At 40.5% G+C, this 19937-nt stretch overlaps 1 protein-coding gene across 5 annotated transcripts; it reads right to left on the bottom strand.

Moving 5' to 3' along the window:
* Positions 1–7: 7 nt before the first annotated feature.
* On the bottom strand, positions 8–18108 carry tax1bp1b (Tax1 (human T-cell leukemia virus type I) binding protein 1b). 5 transcript variants are annotated; one of them, XM_034697419.1, is made up of 18 exons: positions 18000–18103; positions 16027–16220; positions 10662–10764; positions 10067–10257; positions 9705–9863; positions 8639–8787; positions 8218–8308; positions 7359–7544; positions 6934–7185; positions 4700–4870; positions 3868–3940; positions 3443–3561; positions 3181–3306; positions 2546–2632; positions 1768–1969; positions 1517–1674; positions 1312–1397; positions 9–1031 (listed from the first exon to the last, which is right to left on the bottom strand). In XM_034697419.1, exons 2-18 carry the CDS (start codon positions 16201–16203, stop codon positions 833–835), a joined length of 2529 nt encoding a protein of 842 aa, XP_034553310.1. In that variant the 5' UTR covers positions 16204–16220; positions 18000–18103; the 3' UTR covers positions 9–832. The 5 variants fall into 5 exon arrangements, with proteins under 5 accessions (XP_034553308.1, XP_034553310.1, XP_034553309.1 ...); XM_034697418.1 differs by having other exon boundaries at positions 17987–18087; XM_034697417.1 differs by having other exon boundaries at positions 8–1031; positions 1517–1969; positions 17987–18108.
* Positions 18109–19937: the final 1829 nt, after the last annotated feature.

A 19937-nucleotide genomic window follows, 5' to 3' on the forward strand; every position in this document is an offset into this window, starting at 1 on the left:
ACTCGAGTCGGCTTCAAACAGACTTTATTAGTTCATATTAGGTACATGGAACTCGCTTAACAAATGAGACGTTTCTATGAGTAAAATAACTTAGTGCATTGGAAGAGAGGAACAAAAAGAAGGGAAATTAACAGAAGCTCAGCATGCACTGATTAGCTGATGATATGGAGGTTCTTAAAAGACATAAAAATTCAATTAAATAATCAAAAGAAAGGAAACCTAACAGAACACAAACCTATATCATACACAAACAATCAAGGCTTTCACAATATCATTGGCTTTAATTATTCTAAAATAGATGATCTGATGATATACTGTATAATCACTGAAGATTCTCCCTGACTGCATACAGTGCACCAAGGCTGCTTTCTAGAAAGAATGAGCGAATGACTTGTACAGTGTTGTTTGAGAGGGGAACTATTTGGTTGGATGTCTTGAATGTAAGTTTGGTAAACACTTATCTCTTTCCCTGATTCATTACATCCTGGAGTATAACAGAGCTGCGTCAATTTAAAGTCAGTAAGTATTCTTACAACAGTTACCCACCCAAAATATTCTTCAAAACCAATTAAGGGAAACCTTTCACCTATGATAAAAAAGTTCAGATCCGCAGACTGCTTCAGAAGACCTGCCCCATATAACCAATTTGATCTTTTTTTTATAATGTCACATCACTTCAAAGTGTTTCTCTAAGTTGAAGTAACAAAGCGAAAGTCGGTTTAGTCCTAAAGACTGGATCTTCACACCATTACATGCAGAAAAGAGTGCAGAGTGATTTATTTCAGTGGCGACAGGAAGTAGGCAGATCGGATGTGCTGATCTTTCTGTTTCTTTATTCGAAGTTGAGCGGGTGGCCGTCAAAGTGAGTGAGCACGTGATTCTCAAACACCTTCTGGTCGCAGTCCAGCGGGAACTGCTCGCTGCACATGGGGCAGATTTTCCAGTGGCTCTCAACGTGCTCCTCGAACTTGCTCTGGTCATAGTTCGGCGGGAAGATGACCTCGCAGAGCGGACATCGCTTCATGTCCATGCTGAAACAGGAAGAGGAAGAGAAAGGGCGGGGGAGATGGGAGAAAGCAGGCTGTTAATAAGCAGGCAAGTGATGATGTGGGCAAAGCAGGAGTGCAGGCTAATAAAGAGCATCTGTCTGATGCGATGTGGGTGGCCTGCTGCCTTACTGATTCCAACAAAAGGGGGCTGTGCTGCAGAACAAACACTTTACACATGACAATGCACAGGTTTTAGAAAATGTAGGGTGCAGCAAACTTTTACAGTGTTTATGAGCGTTTGGGGCGTGTGAGGGCGTGTTACCTGGGATCAAAGCAGAAGGCAGTTTGTCCATCATTCACAAATGGGCTGTGTGTTTCAGTTGCTGCAGGCTGTTCGTTAGAATTACCCTGACAAGGAAAGGAGAAAAAAAATTACAATACATTAGCTCTCCTCTGACTATTCAACATACAGAAAAAGAGACGTTTTTATCTGCACTCACAGAGAGCTGCATGTTTGCAAAGCTTACATTGTTGTTGTTTTGCTTCTCCTCTGACTCCTCGTGGCCTTCTGGGCGGCTGGGGTTGCGTGTGGGTTGTATACACACCACATTACTGTCCCAGGAAGGCGGGCCCACAGGGGGCAGCCTCAGCAGCTGGTCATCTGAGAACTCCTCATCTTCCTCATCTGCAGGGAGAGGATTAAACTTGGTCATGTCCGCAGTTTTTACTAGAACTTTAAATAACAGAGACATGTTATTTCTTAAAAAGGCACACCAACCTTTAGAGTCTGACATGGAGTAAGGGTTTCCAAAATGCAGCTTGCTGGGGCTCTGAGAGACCAGCAAAGGAGTGGGGGCATCCTGGGTGTAAGGGACAGGGTACTGCAGGAATAAAGGCACACCGGATTGGGTAATATCCGGACTGGTTTTCTCATCGGGCCCTTGATCCCCCTTCCTGCTGCTGCTGCCCTTCTGGAGATCCTAAGGGAAGGAAAAGCGGCATAGTTACAACTTTCCTACAGTAGCAGATCCCAATAGCAAAATAAAATACCATCCTGTGCATCAACATGTTTCCTGAGAAGCCAAATGTCCAGTTTCATCCTTCTTTATCTCCTAATCTGTAGAGGCAAGTTATTTATAAATATATGCCATCACCCAGCAGCTCCAGAGCTGTGACTTCTGCTCACACAAACAGTTTCATTAGCGCCTTCATTAAAGTAGAGAGTCTTCTCATTTCAAAGGGAATGGGACGCTGTGTTTTATTGAGGTTAGATGCAGACGCCAATTTAATTTACAGTCTGAACCTCAAATTGGGTCATTCTGCTCCTCTTAGCGCTACCAGCATTACCTCCAAGCAACATTTTAGGCCAGTGAGGACCTTATTGTGGTCCAAAGTAATGGAATGGAAAATAAGAACTCATTTACTTTGCGTCTGCAATTAGAGGCATATTAAAAGCAGACCAAATTGAGAGTGGGAAAATGGCAGAGGAATGGCACTTTTCAGAGAATTTCGAGCTGGAGACGTCTATAAAAGCAAAAATGAAAGCTGTCACTAACCCCCTCCAGTTTTTCCTTGTCCTTAACAACAAGTGACAGTGTGTTCTTCAGCTCCTTCAGCTCCCGTCCCTTCTCAGCTACCTGGCTCTGAAGAAAATCATAGAAATGAACAGAAGACATTTTTTAAATCTGACATCCGACATTTTGATTGAAAACTGTGTCACTGAAATACTCTCAGACCTCAGGGCTTGACGTTAATTGATCACAGCCATAAAAGGCTTCCCTTTGCGGAGGGCTGATTTATGTACAAAAGCGCTCAAAGCAAAACAACCTGTTTGAATTCCACAGAGACACTAAGCAAATATCCGCCTGACCTGAGCCAAGCACAGCATTAGCCAGGCAACTGGAGATGACTCTTCAGAGCCGAGCTGAGCTTGTCTGCACAGTCTGACATAAACAGTAGTAAAACGTCGTCTCACAGATCGGCCTGCTCATAAACAACGCTGTCAGAGCGACTGTGTTCAAGGGGAGAGATAGCATCAAAGGCTCCAATCCTGAGCTAGACCAGTCAAACTCAAAGGTAACAACACGCAGTCCAAAAACAGACTTGCTCTGAAAGCAGTGGAGCCTCAGTGCAGGTGAACAGACTGAGAGCTCAGAGTCTGCAGTCTGAGTTGTCTGTTAGATAAGCTGACCTTGTAGCGATCTTCCTCTGCTGCCAACTGCAGTTTCAGGTTGTCGTTGGTCTTCAGTTGTTCCTTAAATTTCACCTCCATCTTTGCCAGCTCATCAGCGAACATGCAGCTACGTTCCTTTTCCTCCTGAAGAGTTCACAAACAATAAAAACAATGCTCTTTTCATGAAATCCCCCTCTCATTATACAGAGCTCATACTGTCTGTCAAGTTTTGGTTAAAAAAACATGACAAATAAAATAATAAAAAGGATTTGTTTCCTACCACCAGCATCTGCTTGCATTTTCTGTACTTGTCGTTCCTGTCAGACGCCTCTCTGCTGATGCCTTTGAGCTTCTCCTGGATGATGGCTTCCAGCATGGGATCAGCAGAACCTGGACTCCCTGTGAAGACAAAAAGCAGGTCAGACACTATGTTGGTTTAAAGCAAATCTAAGTAGGAGATGTTATTAATGATCCTTTGACAAACTGGCACCAAATCCTACACTTAACATAAAAAACACTCTCTAACAATGCTTACATGACAGAATATTTAAGAGCAAATTAAACTTATGATCATTAACTGACTATTTAAAATTAAATATAAAACGCTAAGCCTAAGAAATTACTCAGCTGCTAAACATATACAACCCTACTTCAGTGAACAATGTTCTATTGTAATTAACATTGTGGCACTGTTAAGTACAATACCTGGCACTGATGTGTCTGGACTCCCTGATGCAGGGATCATTGTGGCCTCTTGAGCCAGGGATCTTTTCGGGTCCTACAGACAGAGAAAATAAGAGCTGAAAATGAGCTACAATGCAACAAGAACACTGAACCCCTAAACATTAATATTAATATTAATAGCAATAACAATAACAATAATAATAATGCATTTTATTTATAGGTGCCTTTCTTGACTCTCAAGGTCACCTTACATCATTAAAACAAACAGAAATAAATAACAAAAGGTAATAAAATATAATTTAAAACTTTTAAAAGAATGGACAGTGGCGTTGTGGTCAGATGGAGTAAGCCAGTTTGAACAGATGAATTTTGAGTTTGGATTTAAAATCTGGGAGTGAGTCAGTACTATGGAGGTCAGGTGGGAGAGAGTTCCAGAGCTGGGGAGCAGAGCGTCTGAAGGCTCTGCTCCCCATGGTAACAAGGCGAGCAGAGGGGACAGTGAGATGGATGGTGGAGGAGGATCTGAGGGTGTGGACATTGAGCTAAGATGTGTATGAGTTAAAACATAAAGGAACAGAACATTGATAGAAGCAGTTTTTGTATAAATTTGGCAGACATCACAATGTATGTGTTTGTGTATTTGATGCTGATGAACATAAATCTATCAAATCCACGATTGTTCGTAATCCATCTGAGGCAACAAAACAGCATTTCAGACAGTCGAGGGGGATGAGTTCAGTGTTCATGTGTGACAGGAAGTCTTAATGTTACAGACATCTAATGCCGGATCTGTTCTTCCACTTGCCGAAGACATGTATATATATTATGTCTCATGCTATCTGGTAGGACCTACCCCTTGCTGTTCGGAGAGTCTCAGCACTTGCTTTTGCAGGCGCTGACATTCCTTGTATTTCTCCTTGTAGTGTTCTGCTGCCATGTGCAGCCGCAGCTTCAGGTCCTCCACCTCTCTCTGCGCCTCTGCTACAACAGCTGGGTCTGCAGTCGCTTCTTCTTCTGCTTTGGCCTGGTGATAAAAAAACAACAACAACAACAACAACATAACAGATCAGACTCCAAAAACAAAAATGTCTTCGGCATATTGAAGGGATTATTTTATGATTGTGAGGAATGACCTACAAAGTGTGGCAGCCCTTCTTTTAACGTGCCTTTTACAGGTATTGTGTAATGATTCTTCAACACGCACAGGGTTAGGGCAATAATACGTTGTAAAAGTAGATAAACTCTTGAACCTTAAGCAGCTTCAGGAAAAGATTGTCTCAGTTTTGTTTGTTTTTGAACTGATGAGGTTAAGATATCTAAACAGTTACAGCCTTTGTCAGGGGCAAAACCAGTGGTGATGTTGCACTATATACCAAGTTATAGGTGGATACAAAACATAGTTTGTTTATTGTGATGACCTCAGGGTTGGCCTTTCCCCCTGTGTTTGCCTTTCCCTTTCTGGCTTTCCTAAAGGTAGCGGTGGGCGGAGCCTTATTAGTCTGGGCTTGTCTGTAATGTGGCACATCTGAGCAGGCTGGGCTCAGGAGGTTACAACGCAGACCTGCAGAGTATTATCAGTCCCTTCCCAGACTGCATGCAGCATTGTATGTAGATTGTGTTCCTGGATTCACACACTAAACATATGGCAATGTTAATTTCTTTACTTTAAATTAAAAATGTTGGTACAACATTGCAAACTATGTGTGGTCTCTTTCTTTTGTCACATACTCTGAGCCAGGTGTGACAAACAAGGGGCTCCTCCAATTTGTTACTTTGGTCTGGCGAGTTTCTTACGATGAGTGAGGAGCTTGTTTGTAGTCTGTTTGTCACTTCAATCTTTGCACTTAGTGCATTTGTTTAGGTTTGGGGCTTGTCTAAAGAAAAAAGGAGAGTGAAGTTGCTTAAGGTTCAAACTCTTGGTGAGTGTATTGGTCTGGGCTTGGATCTGCTAAATGCTAGTTTTAGGAGGCCTTATAGTCTGTATGGTGGCTTTTGGTTGTGAACACAATGGCTGTTTCAAAACTGCTGACTAAACTAGCAGTACATACTGATTTCGCCAAAATTCAGTATGTAGTATGTAGTGGGTGAACAAGAGCAAAATCTGCAGTATGCCAGAACTACTCAGATTCAGGAAAATTTCTCGTTTTTTTGCTATGAAAATTATTAAATTTCGCATAAACCACTTCTTAACTTTTTAAATCATAAGTGGATGTGAAAGAAGCAGTTTTGCTATCAGCTTGGCTGTTGTTTACTTCCACTTTCCGAAACCGGATATCAAGCAATGCCTGACCCGGCATACTGCAACACAGATCCAACAGAACAGTCAAACTACATACTACCTTCAAACGCAGTATGCAGTACATACTGCTTACTGCATAGGTAGTATGTAGCAGGCGATTTTGAAAACAACTAATGAGTTTGGCTATGTTTTCACAGGGTTTGTTACTTTGGGTTGTGTATTTACCCCCATTTATTTTGGTTGGTCAGTTTTGCATGTAGGAATAGAGCATTCATGAATTCTGGAGGATGGCTTTAGACTTCGACTTAACTTGAGCCATTGTGATTTAACTTGATATTGATACTTTCCCATGGAGGCTGAATGAGTGTTTCTCTTTTGGGATTCGTTTGTGAATCTTGGTCGTGTTGCAGTGAAAGCATTGGCTCATGTGTCTCGGGGGCATGTTCCTGGAATCGATTGGGGTTTCCGTACATACTGTTGCCTTTTTAATTCCAGTGATTTTAAGTGCGTAAGTAGTAGCTGCATGAAGACTGGGGGTGAGATATAACAGCCTTTTGGTGATGCATTTCAAGGGAAATGTCTCATTTTTTATTGCCCATCAGAGAATAATACTGCCCAGTTATGGCTACTGCTTGTAGTTGTGTCCAGTCTCCCTCTGAGGACATTTTGAAAGAAGTATTAAAGAGCTGCTAATGTGGTTCGATTTGCAAATATTTCAGTGTAATCGTTTTAAGTTGAAATAATGTCTAAAATAAGACATTGTAAATGGGATACTATTTATCACTTTTAAATACATCAAGCGATAATCAGTAAATCAAAGTTTTCGGTGTATGGATTTTCATCCTTACAGCTTCCTGCTTAGCCTCTGCCTTCATCTGCTCTACCAGGCGTTCCAGGCGAGCACACTGGGCCTGAGCTTCAGCTTTGGCCTGGCGTAGTGCATCGGCCTCCAGCTTCATGTGGTAGAGTTCCGACATGGTACGGTCGCGTGTGCTGGAGGCATCTCTCAGCTCGGCGGCTAACAAGGAGGACTGCTGCTGGTTGGCTTGGAGCTGCTCCTCCTTCTGCCGCAGCTGCTCTTTCAGGGCCTTTATATCTCCCTGACAGAAAAAAAAACACATTTTCATTGAAGTTTTTTTTCCTTTTCTGTTTTAGAATTTCTTTCACATCTCTAAATTGTCATATCTTTTAAGAAGTTAAACACAGTATTTGACAAATCTTCTCTGGTGTAAATCATTTTTTCAAGATGTGCAGCAAAAAGTAGTCGTCATACCAAGGGGGGAACTTTGGCCAGGATCTCTCTGTGCTGCTTCTCCTTTTCGGTGAGGCATGTCTGTAAACGTCCCACCTCCTCTTTAAACTGGGCAATGGTGTTTTCCTTGTTCACATCCACAGACTTCAGCATCTGCAGCTCTGCACTCAGCTTGGTGTTCTCCAGCTCTCGGTTTTTCAGGTGAATCTGGAATACACACACACACACACACACACACACACAAACACACGCCCGCCCACAGATGAAGTTATAAAACACCAGAGAAGTTATAAAACACACAGTCGTTGGCCTTTGCCTCATTTATTCAACCCCAATCACAATCATGTACCAAAGAGCATATGACTATTAAAACAAATGTTGCATGACCTCAATTACAAAACAGGAATCGAGATGGGCCCATAAAGTTTTCTTGTGCAAAAAGCCCCAGTGTGATGGTGCAAGTTAAATTAAGTATGGGCTTCTGGCTCCATTTCCGTGGCGACGGTGCAGAATGTGGCACTCCCAGTTCCTGTGCAGTGCCCACCACAACAGAGACACACAAACACCAGATGGACCAGAGAAGACTGAATAAGACATGCCCTGTTTAGACGAAATGTTTGGGTGAGAGTATGTGGCATAAATCCCGGTGATAAAAAGGGCAAAACAGGAAGAGTCAATTAACTGGACCTCCAAATCTGCGGGAGCTAATGTGAACAGTGTAAAATTGTCCCTGACAAGGCAGTCTACTTAACCACAGCTGAGCCCACCTACAGAACATCATTCATTCACTAACCTTGTAGCAGTGAGTTTAAAAGATTAAAACAGGAGGAACATTTATTGTGGGGTTTAAAGAAACCTCTTCATACCACACAGACATTACCTTGTATAGTTCCTTCTCATCTTTCTCGTTCTTCAGATGACATTCAAGCGCATCCTTCTCTGCTGCAAGTTTCTTGACTCTGTCCTTCAAACTAATGAAAGGATAAAAAAAAAGTCACATTTATCATTGGAGTAATTGATTGACTGTTAATAAACCGGCTGCCGGTAATAATAAATAAACATAAAAGGCAACTTTCTGTTCTGCTTTATATATATATATATATGTATAGGCTTCCTCCTGAGTGAGTGTTACTGACAGACATTCATGATGACGTTTAAACGGCTTCATTTACACCAATTTTTTTGCTCAGATGACATGAAAGAAGTTTTGTGATTGCGAGTACACTGTAAATATAATTTAATGTAAATGGAATCTAAATCAGTGCCTGAGTGTATCAGCAGCACTGCGTTCCTTCCCTCACCTGTCCAGCTCGGTTTCCTTTTGTAGACCCTTCTGGGTGACTCCAATCAAATCCTCCTCAAGCTGTATAACTCTGGCTGTGGCCTCATCTAGCCTCCTCTTCACCTCCTCTTTCTCCTCTTGGAGGGCACGGGAAGAACTCTGAACCTCCTGAGTGAAAATAAAAATTACATTGTCAGCGAAAACTAAAGGCTGAAGAGGACTGGAGAAGTGCATGAACTGCCGAATGGATTAATCAGTTTCATTCATGACGATCATAAACTGGGTTAAGTTAAACCAGTGAGAAAAATTATAATGGTCGCTCTCCAGAAAAACCACTTAGCACCACTGTCTTTGACTCTCAGTTTGTGGAAAAGTGTGTAAAACATAAAAAGTTTATTGTTGCTGAAATGCAAGTTGAAACCAAAAAGATCATTAAGCCTTTCAAAAGAATTTTCAAACTTAAACGATGACTTCAAAAAGAGGAAAGGAAATAATTTTTACAGTTTGTTTATGGAACGAATTTTGGAATCTTTATACTCACAGCACATAAAAAAATCATATAAAAGTATAGTCATAAAATTAACAGCCGCAAAATCTGTAATCATGTTTTCATCTGAAAGCCATTTTAAAGTGAGCAGATTTATGGCAGAGGACAGCTATATGGATTAGTACTTACACTGCTTTTAAGACTTAATGCTACACTATAAAAACTTCAATACCAACTTTGATAATACAGACATTCATATATGTCAGCGTGTGATTTATACTTTTTGGGCATCACGAGTGTGAGCAGCTCTGCATAATTTCCGTGTCTCACTAGGGGGTGCTAACAGACTGTTTGGCCAAATGTGAAACTGTCTTTGGCATTACTATAAGAACAAGCAAACGAACACAATCATATAATTATGACATTTTAGCAGCTTATGCTGTTCAATAAAAAAAACAGGAACAACTAAACCACACAGCAAAAACAGGACAAGGCTTTTTGTTTCACTGGCAAAAGCAGCAAACATGTTTCTCCACTCCTCACTGCTGGCACAACTCTGTGCCAAAAACAAGGACTCAGTCCTAGATTCTCTGCTTACTTGATTCTCTCTCCTCAGCTGGGCACAGGTTTCTTTCTCTTGCTCAAACTCCTTCTGCAGACACTCCTTCTCAGCTTCTAGCTGCTCCTTCTCCTCCTGCAGGAGAGCCATGTTTTTGACCAGCTCATCTTTCTCTCTTTGGGCTTCTTCCATCTTTTGCTGCACAGCGAGAGAAAATGTTCAAGATAGTTGGGTTATTATCATAATGATTTATTATTTCCAACAGAATAAAGATCATGAAACAGTATATAGTTATTTTCACTTTGAATGATGCACTTATAGAGCTCCTATAAACTGAGAGCCATAGGGACATGAGAGCTTTAAACTGCTCTCTGAGGTTGCACTGCAGATGCAGTCTGTACCTCGAGGAAGCCAGCCTTAGTTGTGACCACCAGGATGTCTGAGTTGCATTCATCCTCCACTGTCAGCAGCTCGTCCTCTGAAGGGCTGTTGGCGCGAAACAGGAAAGGTGTGCTCGCTCCACGGATCTCCCCTTTGTGGGTCACATAACAGAACTGGTAGAACTCGCCATCGTCATTGGGCACATAGTATCCTGTGGAGGAAGAGCAGCAATCGAGTTTAAAGCGAAGGAAGAGATATTCCTCCACAAACCTGAACTCAATCTATGGCTTATAACTGCATGAATGCTAAAGTTATAACAAAAAGAAGTTATAACTTTGTGGTTTTGTGCTGCAGTGGTTTGGTGATCTAAAGCACTCACTATGTGTGTGTGGTTCTGTGGGTGTTACTCTAAAAAAGACATGACTCCCCCCCCCCAAAAAAAAGAAGTGGTATTAGAAAAAAACACAAATTAAAATGCCATCAAGAGATCAGCGGGGAGAAAAGTTCTCATTAATTCTATCCACGGATTTGGTTTTAAAGTTTTTAAGTGTACCGTCTTCTGATATGTGTAATTAAAAGGTGTCAAAGTTATATAAAACTGTGGTATGATCTTACCCTGAAACACCACTGTTCTGTTGACTGCGGTGCCCTCCACGTAGTTCTCAGGGAGAGGTGACCACAAGAATGTGTAATAGTCCCTCGCTGTGCTCCAACCAACCTGTGAGACATTGAAGGGAATCCATTCAACCAGACGTTCTCACCACATCAGTACGAGATAATAACAATGGAGGATTAACAGGGAGACTTCCTAGAATCCACAGTGCCACTTCCAAAATGTCTCAAACTGATTCATTACAGTCATCATGAGGTTTTTCAATCTATGTTGGAGTGATAGAGTACAATTTTTCCCTTTCTGTCAACTACTCTCAGTTCTGGTCGCCACGTGCATGTGGCCTGGCCCTTGTCGTGAACGAGCTGAACTGAGGAAATGTACCTACAACTCACTTCTAACAGGAAAAGGAAAATAGGTGAAAATTTTATACATAGGTGACTTGAAAATGAAAACCAAGATGTAATTATACGTATTTTATGTGTTGTTAACTGATGGTTGATGAGGGGGGAGTACAGAAAATACATCCATAACTTCAGCCCGCTGCCATAAAGCTGTCAAACAAAATCAGAGTCACATTGAGCTGGCTGGCTCTCAGTGCACACACTCAGGCACACACATGCATCCACAACAAGACCAGTGAAACCAGTGTATTACATCAGCTTCTGCCACAGATCATAAATCAAGTTGTGTGATGCTTATTTTAAAGTAGCTTGCCCCGATTTCTATTTCAAATATTAGCGTGGTTGATGCCGTCCCTCCAGATGTAGTGAGGCTCTTTTCCTCTATCTGGGCTGTTCATTTTCTCAACTGTGTACAAACAGCCCCCAGCTACAATACTGCAAGTGTTCATGAGAGCCAGAGATAGAGAGCCGGAGTGCTCCAAAACCCCAATTGTTACCAGGGCTTTTCCAGCCTCCAGCAGTAAAGAGCAGGAAGCAATTAAAACATGCACCTAGTTAGTGGGTGTTGTGACTGAAGGCTAGCCTTTACCAGTCCACTCATTAGAGCGGCAGAGGTGGTGGCGGGTGAAAACTCTGAGAGGAGCTCTTTCACGTATAACGGTCTGCAGTTTGTAGAAATGTGAAGAGAGGAGGGAGAGGCCATGTAGAGCTACGGTGAAGAAACGGGCTTGTCTGTGTCAAAGGGATAATACGAGGAAAGGAAAAATCTCCAAAACAAGACATATTAACGAGGGAAGGGCATGATTTTAGAAAGCTTGGATATTTGTTCACTTGTTTAAAATCGAAGAGTTAGTGTGAATATTGTCTCATTTTAAAAGTAGCTTTTGTCATTTTCACCAAGGCCTGGTTGCAATACAGAATGCAAGTTGTAAAGCACTTTTGATCAACCATGTTGTGTGTAAAGTGCTATATAAATAAAGTTGATTTGATCATGATCTGATTCAAATAGACCCAGTATATTCTGCATTAGGAGACACATGGGTCAGATTTTCAGTGTCAGTGTTGTTGGCCAAGACGTTTTCACATCCAAAAAGTGATTGTCTTGGTGTCCAGCGCATAAAAATCTAGATTAAAGTAGAATTAAATATAGGAAACAGTATATAATTACAAATAATTACAAAGGAAATTCACAGTAATAATGGCAACAGCAATGACAGTAAGACAACTAACAGTGCAGTGAAGCATCTGAGCCAGTGTGGTTACTTAGGGTCAGTTTTAAGCTAATGAATAAAAGTGAGTTTTAAGACGACTTTTAAAAGTCTGGACAGAGGGGGAGAACCGGATGGCGGGGGGAAGAGAATTCCAGAGTTTTGGGGCACAGATGGAGAAGGCCCTGTCCCCGTAGCTCTTTGTCCTTGATGATCGGACAGGAAGTTTTGGTGTGAACATCTGAGCGCTCTGACAGAGTGATGTGGAGACAGGAGTTCTGAACATAGACTGTAAATAAAATGGACAGTGTTGCTCCGCCTTTTCCAATTGAACGGTTTTGAAGCCAAAATATCCCGTTCCAGAACGCTGCCATCTTGTAAATTTTCTGCAGCCTGAGTCTGCGCTGTCGAGAATTTCTGTGTTGCCATGGTAATTTCTGTGTTGCCACTGTAACAAGCTCCGCCCTACAGCGTACCTATGGAGTTCCTCTCTACAGCAGCTGTCAATCAAAGTGAACCCGGAAGTAAAGCCCCGTTTTTAAAACTCTAATAACTAACGAAAAAGAAACTTTTCAGAAAAAAGAGACCTTTAACACAAAACAGTCAAATAATAACAACATATCACCACAGCATACGATGTGAGAAACATTCGTACGACGTGTATTTATTTTCTAAAGTTTGACGGCAGCCCCATTCAAATGAATGGGGGAGACAGAGTTTTTGACCTATACTGCAGCCAGCCACTAGGGGGAGCAGTTTTTGTGGAAGCTTCACTTCCAGCCGAGCGAGCTGCAACCCTGGTTCTGACATGTAAGAGGGGGCCAAATCATAGAGTGATTTATAAACAAACAGAAGGATATTAAAATGAATTCTGTGACTGACCCGAAGCCAGTGTAGGGAGGCAAGAATTGGGGTTATGTGGTCTCTCTTTTTTGACCTTGTCAGAATCCTAGCTGCTGCATTTTGGACTATTTGAAGGTGGGATAATGAGGATTTACTGATGCCAAAGTACAAGGTGTTACAGTAATCGATGCATGATTATATGAAGGCGTGGATAACTTTTTCCAGGTATGAAGTGCTTCAGATTGATTTGAGTTTGGAGATGGTGCGGTGTGTGAAGAGGACATTTCCCCAGCATACCAACAAAGCCCCACCTCCTCCTGCGGCTGGCTCTGCTGCTTCAGAGGGTAGCACACAGTCTTTGTGTCATTCAGGAGTGAGTTATTCATGAATCACAGAGGCTGGGCGCAGAGACACATTAATTATAAAGCTTGCTTTCTCCTTGCTTTTCTGACAACCTGTCCGAACAGCATTCCTTCATGACGCCTGAAACAGCTAACATGACGACATGCTGCCGTGAATGTTCCAATACCAAAGTGTGCTGCTGTGTTAGAGCAAACAAGATCCTGCCTCTCATCTATTTATCATCAAAAGCATTTTAAAGTTTGTTTATCCTGCAAAGTAAAAGTGTATGATACAAACACTGGTAGATTAGTTGGGGTTGACATGTGAGAGCACTAAATCAAAAATAAGAGTATGATTCACTTTAGATGTTCTTTTTGTCATCATAATTCAACATAATAACTCTGTAAGCACACTAACTGACAGCCGCACACATCATCTGTTGGGCCCTTAGCCAAAAGTGACTTAGTGGGTGTTGAGGAGCTAACACTGATGCACATCTGTCGAGTTCTCTCTATCCATATGAATGTAAGACCTTGGCAGCAAACTTCTCATCTGTCAGCACTAACAGGAACATTCACACGATTTACAGTCCTGGACTCAGCCTTTTCCAGCTCAGCTCGGTTTCAGACGCTCAACAAATTAGTGATTTTAAGATCTACGCCGCCAGTTGGTGCCTTCCTTGAGGCTAAACACAATGTGATGTGGCATCCAGCTCCAACAGAGTGCTGATTCCAGGATTTTTATGGCTTGTGGTCATTACCTGATCTACCCCCTGTCGCCTTACATGACCTCACACTTCAGTGAGGCAAATAGCTCACTCTTTATCCACTTCCCAACTCAACAATCTGTTATGAAGAGCTCCAATTCAGAGAATTATTTGCATATTTTTCTCAGACATTTAAGGCTTTTTTTTTTACTATTACAAAGACAAAAAATGTCATCTTCAATGCTTAACCAAACTGCATTAGAGTACCTCATACAAGAATTCATATGGAGCACATTCAGCAAGAATACAACACAAACAGTGTTAAGTTGTACTTTGTTAAACCGTTGTTATTTAATGAAAGCCTCCATCTCATCTCTGGCAGATTGATGGCATGTTGGTCTAAAGGAGCCTCTGACTTCTGTTAACTTCCCTCATTGACTATTGATAAAAGGGGTAGGACATGATTTTCAAATGCATATTCGCATATTTGTTCACTTATTAAAAATCGAAGAGCTAATGCGAATATTTTCTCATTTTAAACCATAGACTGTATAAAATATGGACGTAGTATCCGTGACATCACCCATCTGTTTCTGAAGCGCTGTTTTGAGGCCAATCATCAGCGGCAGCCATATTGCTGCTATCGAATGATTGTGACGTAAAGAGGCGGGCTTTGAGCCTCCTAGCCAACAGCTACAGTGTTCCCGCCTGTCAATCAAGTCAGCTGTGCCTCTCATTGGAAGACTCGTAATCTCAATATCTCCGAAATTGCTGCGTTAGAAAAAAATTCACTCCCCTCACAGTGTGTGCTGATCGAGAAATGAGCTATCCAGACTACACTCATCTTCTGTACCAGGCTGTAAACATGTTTATTTCTGCTGTAAAGATCGGCTTTTCTGAATGTGTGTGTATGTGGTTTCCGCTTTTATTTGTATTATTTGTTTATAGTTCTCTCTATACTGATCCCAGCTGATCCTGGTTGCTCTGAGCTGGCACTACACTCCCAACACACGTCCTGTGTAGCAGGGCGCGCGCCGTCAGACAGAGCAAACCCAGAGCACTGACGGAACGCGGCGCACACGCTCCATGTATAAATCGGGGGTTAACGTATGGTGTGGCTCAAAGTGTTTCATTCTTTTTTCAACTAAATCACAATGACTGATATGAAAAAGCTTTTCTCACCGTTCAACTTATATTTTTCTCTCTGTTTATGAAAATCCTGTCACCCTGATAGCTTTTGAATAAAACCCTAGCAGTACAGATACCAAGTGTTGAGTGGCGTGGATATTTAGATCTAAAGTCATGCTACGCAAGCCACGAGGTCACTTCTTTGTCGTTAACTGAAGTTATACAACAGTTTCAGTAAAAAAGTCAGTGTCTCTCTGCCTCTCTTTAACACACATAGGAAGTCAGGAGGGGATGAGTGTTGTCACGGTGTTATCTTGGAGGCACATGATCTACAGAGGATTCTTTAAAATAAACACAAACATGAATTAAATTGAGGGGAAAACAATAAGTAAAGCAGTACAAGAATATATTAAAGGGAGCTGCCAGCCAAGCTGCTACTGACTTAACGTTATCATTCTCTCAACAATGACTTTGACTTTTTTTAAATATGGAGCTGCTTTCTCCATCTTCAGCTTACAAAATGGTTTGCAGTTAAAAGTTGGCAAGTAATTTCTTGAGGACTTTAAATGCAAGCCATAAAACTGCAGTGTGATTGGCTGTTGTTGCTGTGTCATAGGTTTGATCATAAATGTTATCTTGGTCTCCTGGCAACTTCATTTTATGTCCCAGCCCTCGAATATAAAATTAACTCATTGTTTTTCTGAAAGACTTTCATTAAGTATTGAAGTGCGTTGCTGACCTTGAATATGCCAACCCAGTCCTTCGGATGAGGCTTGATGAACTGCGTGAGGGTGTAGTGACATTCCAGTGCAGCATGGGGCAGGTAACTCTTACCCACGTTCTGGAAGATGACGTGGGCAAAGTTTGATGTGTCCATGTTGTTGCTTAATAAATTCCCGTCCAGGAACAGAGCCATAAATCATTCAGCAGTAGCTACACCTCCTGAAATCAGGAAACAAAGCATGTGATTAGAAACAATTTGAACTGCATGAACAACTCAGATATCAGAGCTGAAGCTAGTCTTCTGACCACTCAAAGCGCTTTTTAGTTTATGTCATTCACACAAAATTCATACATCGACGCCAGACAACAGATTGGCTGAATTGTCATTGAGAGACCCTAACAAAGTCAGTGACACCCTGATTTAAAGAACATGGTAGGGCATATATCTTGAAAGCCAGGATTATAGTGTGGGTAATGGTCATGACCAATCCCTTTCAAACCATGACATTCAAACAATGCAACAGATCAGTGATGCTGCAACTATTTCAATACAACTTAATTTAACTTTAGGAACCTCAGCAGTATATGTGCCTTTAGCTATTATAATAAAGTAGATTTATATAGCACCTTTCTGGAACAGGCATCAAAAAGTGCTTCACAATGAAAGAATAGAAAACAACAAACAAGACATAGCAAGAATGACATATAAGTAGACAAAATACATAAACACAACAGACATACAAACGGACAGGTCAATCAAAGGCTTGTCTAAACAGATGAGTATTTATTCAACGCTCCCTGTGGCTTTTTAATTTGTCCACTTCATGTTATGCATTTATCAATGACTATAGATGACATTGCAACTTCCTACACAGGCCACGGCCATTTCAGATTTTTTAATGTGATGATTACTGAAACACAGTTACAATGAAAACATTGATAAATGCGCTAAGACTTGTACAGTAACCACAATTTAAACTGCAGGGTCATACCTTTAGCTGTGAAATAAACACGGATCAATACTCTCTGTAAATAAACATGTAAACATACAATGTAACAATTCTCCAGGCAGAATTGAAATGTTTTTTGTTTTTTTTTATTGTTTAACTATCACCTACATATACTTTTTAATGTAAAACTACCTCTGCACTATTATGATATTATGTTTAGCCTGTACATATTAGTCATGCCTATCTGTTGTTCTTTTGTGTTTATAGTTGATGTTATTGTTGGAAAGTAAAGGGGATACTACTTTTTCTGAAATGACATTTGATATTTGATATATAAGACACTCAATAGTTTCATGTTTTGGATTCGTTATTACAAAATAATAAACATTGAATTGATGCCTGTGGACTCCTCCTGTTAATCTGTCTTTCGTCTCAACTCAGCTCTAAAGACAGTTTCTAAAAAGAAAGACTCTTTTATTTGGGCCTCAGCTGACATCATTTTGTCAGACGTAATCAGGCCTCTGCCAGTCAAAACAGTCCCTCCGATGACGATCTTAAACTCTAAAAACTGCTGTCATTTTCAAAAATCATGAAATCTCACCCCTATATGTAACGCGGAGTATGAAATGAGGAAAAGTTAACACCCAAAGCTGATATAACAGCGCTCCGAGGCGAGGCCCGAGGTGAACACACTGATCATATCTTACTGAGTTAGCTTACAGCTAGCTAGCTCACGTTAGTTTCATATTTCAGAACGAGCGTGTACATAAATATAAATATACATTCGTTATTTGAAATACATCAAATATCAACCAAATTCTTAACTTTAACCGAGCAAACACACAGCCTGTGTTATAAAGCATTAAAGTTACCTAATCGAAAAACAGCTAACGAGAGCATTGCTATCAACTAGAGGACAAGGTTAGCCAATGTAAACAGCTAGCCTCGACAAACACATGTAAACGATGACATGAAGAAGAATTGTTGTAGTATCAGACACATTAATGAAATAAACATTAAACGTACCAAGATGACATACTGAAAAAGAGCCGAAATCCGAATGTATTAGAGAAACAATTGTTGACGCAGTTCAGTGCTTTCCCCGTGCCCTCTTCCTGGAATAATAACAACATTACGTCATTTCCGGAAAGGGACCTGCTCGGGAATTCCACTGTCTGAAAAATCTAATGAAACAAACAAAAAGATACGATGAAAGAATACTTTTGAACAAGACAGAAGAAAGGTTTTTTTGAGTTTCATTGTTTTTTTTCATTTTCTTTTTTTAATTTCAGCAATGTTATATTTATACGGAAGAGGATATGGGCCACTGAAAAAAAATAAGGTCCAATATTTTTATTTTTTATTTTTACTTTTTCTCAGAATAATAATAATAAAATATATTGGACCTTAATTTTTTTTTCTTCAGTGGATTAGAGTCAGAGTTCTGAGAAATTAAAGTCAGAATTAATTTCAGAATTCTAGTTAATTGTTGATGATGATAATCAATCAATCAATCTTTATTTGTATAGCGCCAAATCACAACAAATGTTATCTCAGGACCTATTTTATACAGTCTATGCTCAGGACGCTTTTCCAAACATAGGAGGTCTAGACCACTCTATGTCCAAATGGTATGGTAATGGAAGTTCTTATATTGTTTGGTTGCTTCATTGTAGACGTTCCTTATTTTATTTAAAAAATAAAAATATTAAAAATAAAAATAAACTTGTGTGCATTGCCGTTACACCGTTTGGCAGTACCTACACCCAAATTGACTTGAAGCACTTTGTTACTGTTACTGATCTTGTTTCCTTTTGTCTAGATCTGTTGTTCTTGTTCTTGTATGTATGTCGCTTTGGATGAAAGCGTTTGCTAAATGACATTGTAACATTGTAACAATGTAACAATGTAACAATGTAACAATATAACATTGTAACATTGTAACAATATAACAATATAACAATATAACATTGTAACATTCTGACATTAATCTCAGAATTTGGACTTTTTTCTCATAATAGTTATAATAATAATAAAATTGGACCTTAATTTTTATTCTATTTTTTCAGTGGCCCTTATCCTTTTCCGTAAATATCGAGAGGCACCCTACTGCAGGCAAGATGGCGCCGCCACAACATCCACACCGGAAGTCCATACCGGAAGTCCATACCGGAAGTGATTCTTTAACCCCCTCTCTACCCAATGCCGGATGCTTCGAACTGGAAGTTTCTTCTTCGTGTAGCGTATTGATTGCATTAGTCTGTCGCTGCTAAATCAATTAGCAGAAAGCTAATTGTGATAGAGAGAGTGAGTGAGAGAGATCCCGCTGTGTATGAAGAACAGAATAATGTAGAGTGTTAGTGTGTGTGGGGGGAGGGGATGAGAAGGAAAAGACTGTAAGTAAGAGGGAAAATACACTCAAGCTGTACACAGAGATCTATATTCACCACAAAAACAACAGAGGCTCCCCAGAAATGTGTACTGTACATCTATCATCAGTGGCTGACAGTGGTGCCTCAAGTTGAAATATTTTAGTCCTAATATTTTATGTTGATTTGGAGTTTGTAATAGCAAAAGTGCATTGTTCTTTTTCAAGTACAACATTATCAATACAAAAGGGTTAAGACATCATACATATAACATTAAAAGAACATAAAATAAAGTATAATTCTACATTTCAAGTAGGGGTTGGATGGAAAGAAACAGTAGCTATGTATACATTTGCAGTTTTTCTAGTCATTCTAATTGAAGGTTCCAACTTCAATGTTTTCATGGACGCCAAATAAAGTGATCTTGTTAAGACAGTGGTGTACATGCATCAAGCATTCAATCTGAATAAAACTGTTTGACAAGCTCAGAGTGTTTACACCCCTGTCACTGTGTCATTGTAACGTGTTACAAATTATGTTAAAAAAGAAACAGTCACCACACACCTCTACATTTTCCTCCTCCACTCGCCCCTGCACCATAGATAACA

Source organism: Notolabrus celidotus, chromosome 12, assembly GCF_009762535.1.
Source record: "Notolabrus celidotus isolate fNotCel1 chromosome 12, fNotCel1.pri, whole genome shotgun sequence".
Lineage (NCBI taxonomy): Eukaryota > Metazoa > Chordata > Actinopteri > Labriformes > Labridae > Notolabrus > Notolabrus celidotus.